At 38.9% G+C, this 9,853-nt stretch overlaps 1 protein-coding gene across 1 annotated transcript in view; it reads left to right on the forward strand.

The window, feature by feature from the left end:
* extl3 (exostosin-like glycosyltransferase 3) overlaps positions 1 to 7,652 on the forward strand; it is a 37,960-nt gene extending 30,308 nt beyond the window's left edge. Inside the window, exons 3-6 of the mRNA XM_008284299.1 lie at positions 725 to 852; positions 2,148 to 2,292; positions 2,391 to 2,519; positions 4,347 to 7,652. Of these exons, the coding sequence (XP_008282521.1) occupies positions 725 to 852; positions 2,148 to 2,292; positions 2,391 to 2,519; positions 4,347 to 4,556 (612 nt within the window). The 3' untranslated portion in view covers positions 4,557 to 7,652. The remainder of the gene's footprint in view (positions 1 to 724; positions 853 to 2,147; positions 2,293 to 2,390; positions 2,520 to 4,346) is intronic.
* Positions 7,653 to 9,853: the final 2,201 nt, after the last annotated feature.

The raw sequence follows: 9,853 nt of genomic DNA on the forward strand, positions 1-9,853 counted from the left end.
ACTTCATTGTCTTTGCCCAGGGTTCACTCAGATATCCATGTCAGCAGTGCTGCACTGTTTGTCACCATATTGCACAACTTTAAAGTGAATGCAGGGCTGCTGATTTAATTTTGGATTCCAACATTTGGTACAATTCTGTTGATAAATATCAATAGCTGTGATCACTGAGTAAGAACCAGTGTGATTTTGATAAAGACTTGTACATATGCAGGACTGTAGCACAACATGGCTCTATTTAAATGTGTCGACGCCATTAAAATGGTTTGTCCCTGACATGAGTGAAGAGCTGTGATCAATATTCGTGATCTCCATATTAATAAGAAAAAACTTTGTTATCATGTTAGCCATAATTGTGCAACCCTAACTGTTGGTTACACAAATATTTTTAAAATGTCACCTTGGAAGGTATTTTTCTGGTTTCTTTCTTTTTGTAATTTAGCAATTTGTACACTGTAATAAATCAAAGTAATAGACGAATAGATGAGGAAAATACCTGTTTGTTGCACTTCCTTTGATTTGCTGAATTCTACTTCAGTAGTTCCATCAGTTATTAAACAGACACACTTGAACAGTCAGACAGTTTTATGAGCAGATGGATGTCATAATTCCAAAATGCTCAGTGTGCAGCATCGCTCAACATGTTCTCACCTATACCTCTACTGTAAAAGATGCCTTTCATCAAAGCTCTTGCCAAGCTACAGTATGTCTCATCTCATGCCTGCAGGTTGTCCGCACAGAAAAAAACAGCCTCAATAACCGTTTCCTTCCCTGGGACGCTGTGGAAACTGAGGCCATCCTGTCCATTGATGACGATGCTCATCTGCGCCATGATGAGATCATGTTTGGGTTCAGGTCAGTGAAGCTACAGAGAAACACCCTTTCTGTTACATGTAAAGAGCATTTGTCAGTATGTCTGATATTTTACAGTGCCTATAAAGATGCTTTAACCTCCCTTGCAACATTAAATCGTAGTGGACAGCAAATGTCTTTTTAACGTCAAAGTGAAAACTCCTCGTTACCAATCTGTCTTGGTTAATGTCAAATGTAAAATCTGCAATACTTGTTTGCTAAGTATTTTAGTATGCACTTTTATGAGTGCTGTATTTGTCATGCAATTAACAACCACCTGAAAAATACGTATGTAGATTAATTGAAGAGATTAGATAATAAGCTGCAACCTGTTTAGAATAGGGCTGTAAAGAAAAAGAACACAAAATGAAGTTAAATAGAAGGGAAGGCTTCATCTCCTGTAACAAGCAAAAATGTCCAAAAAATGCAGAAGCGTCACATTCCTGTAAAACAGTGAAAGTGACAGGAAAACTGAAGCAACCACGAGAGACTAAAGTACAGAAAATCAAAGGGAAATATGCCGTCAGCATCGTGCTTATACGGTACTTGGGTAGCTTGAATATGAAGGCCATGTTCAAACCAATTAAATGATCAAGCATGCTGTTAGGTTATTTTTGTCCACCACATCTCCCCTCTCCCCAGACATGTCTGTGACTTGGTGCTGTAGCAGCTTGTCCAGACAGGCAAAGACTGGCTCTCTGAGTGGGTGTACGGGGTCATTTGTTATGAATTATCCAGGAATGTTTCTTCACCTTCACTCTTGCCAAAGAGGAGAATTTACACAGTAGCTGACTGTGTTAGACATTTAAATGGTGTCACATGAAATCATTCGAGACCCTGAATTTGTCCATTGAGACATCTCACATCTTCTGGGTCTTATGTAAGAATTCCAGTTATCTCATATGATTACTTTAAAACTCTTTTCTTTGTGCTCTGAGGATTTCTTGCAGTAACTGGGCTACAGTATCTGTAAGTATGAGTCAGGTGTGACGTTATGGTTTTATTTGATATCTAAAAAAAAAAGGCGGAATACTAATAAAAGATGACAGAATATTTAATTGCTTCCCAGGAGGAAAACAGTTGTCACATTGCTAACTTGGATGACAAACTGAAGCAGATGGATTTAGAAAGGAGGCATATGCACAGACTGACACGAGGAACCCAAACTAATGACAAAGGAAAATAACAAAAATCCACAAAGTCCTCCATGAAAAAAATATGAATTCAGGCAATCAATCTAAAGTAATCGATCGAAAATGAGTTCTTTTGTTGAGCACCTGTCTGATGGTGTCCTGCAGAGTGTGGCGTGAGGCCAGAGATCGCATCGTCGGTTTTCCTGGGAGGTATCACGCATGGGACGTCAACCATCAGTCCTGGCTCTACAACTCCAACTACTCGTGTGAACTCTCCATGGTCCTGACAGGAGCTGCTTTCTTTCATAAGGTCAGATCTTGTGCTCTATAAAACCCTATCATGCCCCACCAAGTTTGTCTTTCAGCCACATCACTGACATGTTTTCCCGTGCGTTTGTGTTCTTGCAGTACTATGCGTACCTCTACTCCTATGTGATGCCCCAGGCCATCAGGGACATGGTGGACGAGTACATAAACTGCGAGGACATTGCCATGAACTTCCTTGTGTCTCACATCACCCGCAAACCACCCATCAAGGTCAGTGACGGCACATGTAGACCTCTGCAGGCGTGGCGTCTCCCTCAGGTCCTGTGTATTTACATTTTAGCCCACTTAGCTTTGTCATTACTCAAAGTGGCATATCCAATATTCCACAAAAATGATAAATTAAAAACACAAGATTGAATTGGTGTGTTATGCCTGATTTTACTGCTAGCTATTGGAAGGACATTTATTACTGGAGAGCATATTTATGGCAAGACAAATAATTCTAACAAGTTAAATAAGTTGGGAAGCTGTTGGAACAGAAATGTCACTGCAGCTCTCAGTTTAAGTTTTTATTTTTTTTGATTTAGTGGGGTGGTAATATTCAGGGGTGTTTCAGAGGGGAATTAAGGACGTCTTTGATGGAGTGTGTTGCATGACAGCATTCCGCTGCTGGGAATAAGCCTTGTGAATAATGAATTTGGGGCAAGTTTGAATGTGGAGTCCTAAATGGTGAGGGGAATTTATTCCTCTCTTTTAGCCCAAATATGACATATAAAAAAGAAAATAAATTGCTTATGCACAACTGGTGAGGAATTGACAAGATACGAACTCCGATTTAGGGACGTTCTGTCCTTTCCGTCAACACTTTAGAAATGTTGAGTTCCTTCTAAATTGACAGCCAATCACCATACACTCTCTCTTGGTACATGTGCATTTTATAGTGATAACACTGACAACAAAGGGTCCTCAATTTCAGACACTGGTAGACAAAAGCAGTCTTCTCGAGCTGGCGAATGTCAATTTTGCTTTGTTTCATTGTCAGATTTTAGCATATTGTTGCTAGCTTGCTGATTAGGCTAACAATAGCTCCGTGTGTTTGAAATGCTGCCTCAAGTTGACTTTTTAATGTATCCAGCTGACTTGTTTAAAAGGAGAGTCTTGGAGAACTATGCACTAGATGTCTTCATAAATGATATTATGCTAAAAGACCAAGTCTAAAGTGAAGTATCCCAGGCAGAAAGTCAGCATCCTCACAGGTTGATGACCCATGTAACAAGAGTATTGCTTTTGCATTTCAGTGTACCTCAAGTTAGTGCTAGGATTAAGATGATTTATTCTAACATATACCTGGTTCACATTTCAGACAGTTAACGTTACAAGTGTAAAGGCTTTTAGGCTGACGATTGAACTGTGTTCGTGGTAAACATACTTGTGTGGTTTTGGAAGTATGCGTAGGATTGATGCTTCTGCCGACTGGAAGTCATCTCATCAGACAGTATTTTCAGCCAAACATGCTGAATACCATCTGAGGCAAACAAATTTATTTTGGTTGCGTCTGACCAAAGGTTATTTCATATCCACGCTCATGCAGTTGAGCTGATCGGAAATTGAAGGCGAACTACTTTCAGTGATCACAGATTTTCTGACTGGTGGATCAGTGATCACAGATGTATTCACTTTTGTTGCATTGAGTCTGAACTTGAAGGGCCTGTATTTTCAACATGGACTTTCTAAAGTATTTGTTTTTGATTGTTTATAAGAGGAAATGTCCTGCTGTTGACCTAAGAAATAATGCTTTTATGGAATGATACAATATTGACATTGTTATTATTATTGTTATACTCACTTCTTCTGTATACTATATATGGTAAATTACTACACATACCACTAACCTGATTTGCAATTTACATTCCAAACATGCTATTTTATGTATTCCTTATACTTGCTATTATGTTTGTTGGGTTTGGAAAAGATTTTTTAAAAAAACAACAACAACAACAAAAAAAAGGCAGCCGATGATCACGTTGTCAAGACAGAACAGTCATTGTTTTGAAAATGGATTTACACTATTTTAATTCATTTTTCTATATGTCTTAGGTGACGTCTCGTTGGACTTTCCGATGTCCTGGATGCCCTCAGGCTCTTTCACACGATGACTCACATTTCCACGAGCGCCACAAGTGCATCAACTTCTTTGTCAAGGTGTACGGCTATATGCCACTGCTATACACACAGTTTCGTGTAGACTCAGTGCTGTTCAAGACTCGTTTACCCCACGACAAGACCAAATGCTTCAAGTTCATCTAGCATCAGGCTGAACGGAGAAAGAGCCAAAATCAGAGTGGACTGAAGGACTGGAAGTATTTAAAGAGAATAGCAGCTCCCACTGCAAGCAGTCATGAAGATGGATATATGGACAGCAAGATAAATGCACAGAGGGAAGGTTTTGGGTTAGGATTTTGCCCAGGCAGATAGACAAGTTAACCTAAAAAGATGTTGGCTGGTGGTCTAATCCACAACTCTCCAGAAAATTTGAAGAGTGGAAGCTGAAAGGGACCACTGCCAACAAAATAAGCCTTTTCAGTGGATGTCACTCTTTTTTTATGTCCTTCAATCATGCTCAATCGTCAACCACTAACCACAGATGTTATTTGCACCTCCTAACTGCCTGCTGAGGAAAGAGGGCAATTGTACACAGTGTACAGAAACTCTCCCAGGTTAAAGTCCACCTGACAATGGAATTAGTGGATAAGTGACAAACTGATGCTAAGCTGCGTTCGACCCAGCAGGCTGTCAATGGTTCCAGCTCAATGAGAAAAAGTGGCACAGCACATGGCTGCCACTACGCTTTTTGTTTTGTTTTCCATTTTACAGCTACAAACTGTACTTCTTGTACATGTACGTGAGAGAAGCACTGACGGTTAGAAGTATTTTATTGAACTTTTTTAAACAATGTTGTTTAAATGTGTAAATCTTTATGTGGAGTGAACTTCTTCCAGAACCTCTGCCGGTGGGAGATCAGAACGAGACAGGACCTTGTCTGAAAAGTAAAACAAGTTGGCCCAATCATGTTCAAGTAGTGTTTAAGTGCTTGAGAGGGAATTCACTTCAGCGGTCACCATAATGCCTCAAATTTGTCATGAAAACCAGCCACCATGTTGTCATTTTGTTATGCTTACATGATGTACACTCTGTGTGAGTGTTTAAACGACCTGCTTTTTATGCTATAGGGTGTTTACTGATGTTTGTGAAATTGATCAGAGTTTAACAAAATCATGCCTAAATATATTAATATTGACTAGTTAGCGGTTACACTGTCCCAAACTGAAGTGCAACAACGTCCCTGCTGCCAAAATCGACTGAAAATAAGCTTTGAATTTTAATTGAGTTATACAGAAAGTCTTCAGTGAAGTGTAATATTAGAATTATGGTAAACATGTAAAGAAAACACTTTGATATTTTCTTTTAAATACATTAAGTACTTTCTGGCAGCAAGTGCGATGGAAAATCAATGTCTGTTAAATTGGTGTGTTGAATATGAAACAGCCAACAGCTGCTTAGCTCGGCATAGAAAAAAGACTGGAAAAGGAAGACGCTGGTCTGGCTCTGTCAAAAGGTTACAAATACTGTCTAATAGCACCTCTAAAGCTCACTTATTAATGCATTATTATTCATTTTATGGCCAGTGACGTGTCTTTAAGCAGTTACTAGGCAACCAGTAGAGACTAGGAAGTTAATGGTCCCAGTCAAATAGTCCAGAACATGTTACAAAAACAAATTGCTGCTTGTATTCCTGTTTTTTTTTTTTTTTTCGTTGTTGTTGTTGTTATTTTTGTATGGATAAGGCAAAAGATGCATATGTTATTGTTTGAGCTTTAGAATATCTTATTTTCTATGTTTTATTCCTGTCGTTACCATTTCCAGTCTTGGTGTTAAGCTATGCTAACCAGCTGCTGGCTGCAGTTGTTTATATGTAACAGACAGATACAGTCATCTTATCAAACTCTTTCCCAGAAAGCAAGTCAACCCCAAAACACAGAACTCTTTTCTTTAATATACAGCCAGTTCTGACTTTGCGACATATGTATGTGCTGTGCCCCACCATGTTCATGTTACCCCTCTGTGTAGACCTCCCACCTCAGACAGAATTATCACTTTTACAGTGTTGCCATATTGGTTTCACTTTGTCTTTTACCATTGCTTGATGAATGTTTTCTTTGCCAAATAGGTACGATGTCTACTGCTTTACAGCATAATTTGCAGGGTATACAGTGTTAATGCTTGCTAAAGGGATGCAGTCTGGTACACCCATATCCACTCTGCATGGTACTATACCAGGAGTCAATCCATTGGAGCCCAACCCATCATGTAATATAAATCCAAAGTCCTTTAGTTGACCTTGTCAGAGTTAATTCCTGTAATCTGAACAAAAGACAAACCTAAAAACATCCCCAGATTATGCTCTGGTTGTTAGGATGCTTTTATGACACAAACCTCTCGTAAGTCCATGGTTCCTGTATATTTATTGAATATATTATTAAAAAAAAAAAAAGATTTTTTAGAAACTGGCGTGAGACATGCAATAAAATGACAAGACATTGTAGTTTATTTTTTGTAACCACAAAGAGGTCCCAACCTGATCGAGCCATTCAGTTTATGTCATTGCCAAGGAAAACTAGCTGGTGCCACAGCTTTGGGGGACCTTACTGTCCTGAGAGCAGTAAGGTGGCTGCTTGTTAGAATCGCTGACCTGTAACTAGAGTGTCATGAATTGATCTTTCACAACAAGCCAGTGGAGACCATTTGTCTTTGAAGCTAAATCTTCACCTAATCCAGGTGGCTCCTACTGTTTAGTAATCCTACCAGTAAAACATAAAAATATTGGATCAGGTCTGTTTATATAAGAGCAAAAAATGAGGAGCCAGATGCCATATTAGTACAGTGATACAACTATGACAAGTCCAAATTTCTACTTTTTGTTCCTGCTCAAACTTGAAAAACCAGCTTGACTCCCAACCTACTCACCACATCTCAACACTTTTATTGGAGCTCCAGGGGCCTCATGATTACCTGGCTGACTGTAAACCAGCCCTCAAGGCACAGTTTGGGTCAGCTGGTGTTTCTTCCATCTCTGCGGTTTCCCCCCTTCAAGGATCTGAGGCACAGCTGGTTTTCCGTGGCTCAGAGCTGGATAAATTTGCCTGGAAGGCCATAGTCACTCTACTTCGTGTACAGAGTTGTGAAACTATGTGCTCTTGGGTCTGATCCATGACTGTGGGCGAGGCTCCAGCCACCTGCAATGCTGCTTGCGCTGTACCAGACTGTTGACAGATGACAGCGTGAAACATACCATTGAAGGCCAGATGAATGGAAATAAAAACTCTCAACATTGTTAAAAAAAAATGTATCCATCTCCTTTCCAAAAATATCAGCAGGTTTTGGGAACTAACTTCCTGTTAGCACTTAAGTAGAGGGTTAATGTTCTAACAGTGAAGTTGCATCCAGCTCCAGTTAGCTTAGCCTCAAGATGGTAAGCAAGAGAAAACACTGGTGTGCTTTCTTGCGCATCTAAAAATCACAATTACCAGGTTGCATCTTGTTGTGTGAAAATGAGCTGCAATGATTAATTAATTAGTTGTCAACGATAGAATTAATTGCCAGTGATGTTTAAAAAACAATCGGTTTGAGTATCCTTAAGAAAAAAAATCTGACTCCTGTGATGACAGCTTCATAACTATGAATAATTTCTGGTTTCTTTCCTCCTCTATGACAGTAAGCTGAATATTTTTGGGTTGTGGACAGAACAGGATACTTGAGGGATTTGGGTAACAGTTATGTACATTTTTTTTTACCATTTTCTAACATTTAAAAACCAAACAATTGCATTTGTGAAGAGAAGTTTACACACATTTGTAAAGACTATGTACATTATGTTAATCTTGAATTTCCAATGACTCCTATAACAATTAATGTTCAGATGTTGTAATGGAATCATTGAAACACAAAAACACCAAACATCCCACATTTTGGTTCTTTCATAGATTTATTATAGGTCCTCTTAAAATGAGTCAAAATACATTGAACAATCAGTTTTGTTGATTTAGAAAGTTGTGTTAATCAAACTTTCTTGCATGGCTTCTTAACTTCTCATTTATGATTGCAATTGACTACAGCTGCTGACTCCTCTGAGCCAATTTAAATGGGGCCCATTTGATCCACTCATTCGACTCAGCCGCAAGCACTACAATGGGGAAGTCTGAGGAGCTCAGCAAAGAAAAGCAAATAATTGATTTGAACAAGTCAGAAAAGTCACATGGAGCCATTTCAAAGCAGCTACAGATCCCTAAGGATAAAATGCAAGGTACAGTTGTGTCACTGCCACGATCAGGAATAAAACACCAGCTACCACCTTCTGCTGAGAGACAATTAGTCAGGATGGTCAAGAGTCAACCAAGAATCACTAAAAGCAGGCCTGCAATGAGTTAGAAGCTGCTAGAACACAGGCGTTAGTGTCAACAGTCATGTGTTTTACATCACCATGGATTGAGAAGCTGTCATGCAGGAAGGAAGCCCTTCATCAAGAGGTGTCACCTTAAAGCTCGACTGAAGTTTCCTGCTGATCACATGGATAAAGAAAAGGCCTTCTGGAGGACCTTTCTGTGGTCAGATGGAACAAAAATTTAGCTATTTGACCCCAGTTATCAGAAATATGTTTGAAGGAGAAAGGATGACCCCAGAAACACCAAACCTACCATCAAGCATGGTGGTGGTAGTATTATATTCTGGAGCTGTTCTGCTGCCAGTGGAACTGGTGCTTTATTAGGTAAATATAACAATGAATAGGGAGAGCCATCCTCACATTCTTTAGTAAAATCTAAAATCATCAGCCAGAAAGTCTTGGATGCAATTGGATGTTCCAACAAGCCAATGAAGCACATTAAAAATGGTTTAAAAAATAAATAAATCAGGCTGGAATTAAGATTTTAGACTGGTCTACCTACAGTCTTGACTTAAACCCCATCAAAAAACTGTGATCTGTGATGAAGAAACTAGTCTAGAGACTGGTCAAAGATACAACCAGAAGATTGTGGACAGTTACTAAAAGCACCTAGTTGAGGTAAACAAAAAAATGGCCAGGTGATATTTAACCAAATATTAGCACAGCTAAATGTATATTTATTGACCCAGCAGATTTTGTCATATTTCCAGAAGACCTGTAATAAATCTATGACAGAATAAAATTGCATGATTTTTTTCTTGTTACAAAGACACGAGTTTCAATGTTTCCATCATTAAAAATTCTGAGTTACAGAAGTCACTGGAAACTCAAGGCTGCCATGATATGCATTCATGTTTATAAGTGCCTGTAAACTTTTGTTCATGACTGTAATTGGTTAATCTAGAAAATAAACAACAATAAAAAAATAGTTGCAGCCCTAGCGAAAATGACAATTTGCTAGTTAGTAGGATGTTATGGCTGTTGACGTCACCGGTGCAATTCTTGGATGGGACCAACCATTTAGCACAAAAACTTATTTAAAACTAATGTTAAAATACATAGTATATAATGAGTTAACTAGAGACTGAAAAACACCATGCCGGCC

This window comes from Stegastes partitus, unplaced genomic scaffold, assembly GCF_000690725.1.
Source record: "Stegastes partitus isolate 25-593 unplaced genomic scaffold, Stegastes_partitus-1.0.2 Scaffold9, whole genome shotgun sequence".
NCBI lineage: Eukaryota > Metazoa > Chordata > Actinopteri > Pomacentridae > Stegastes > Stegastes partitus.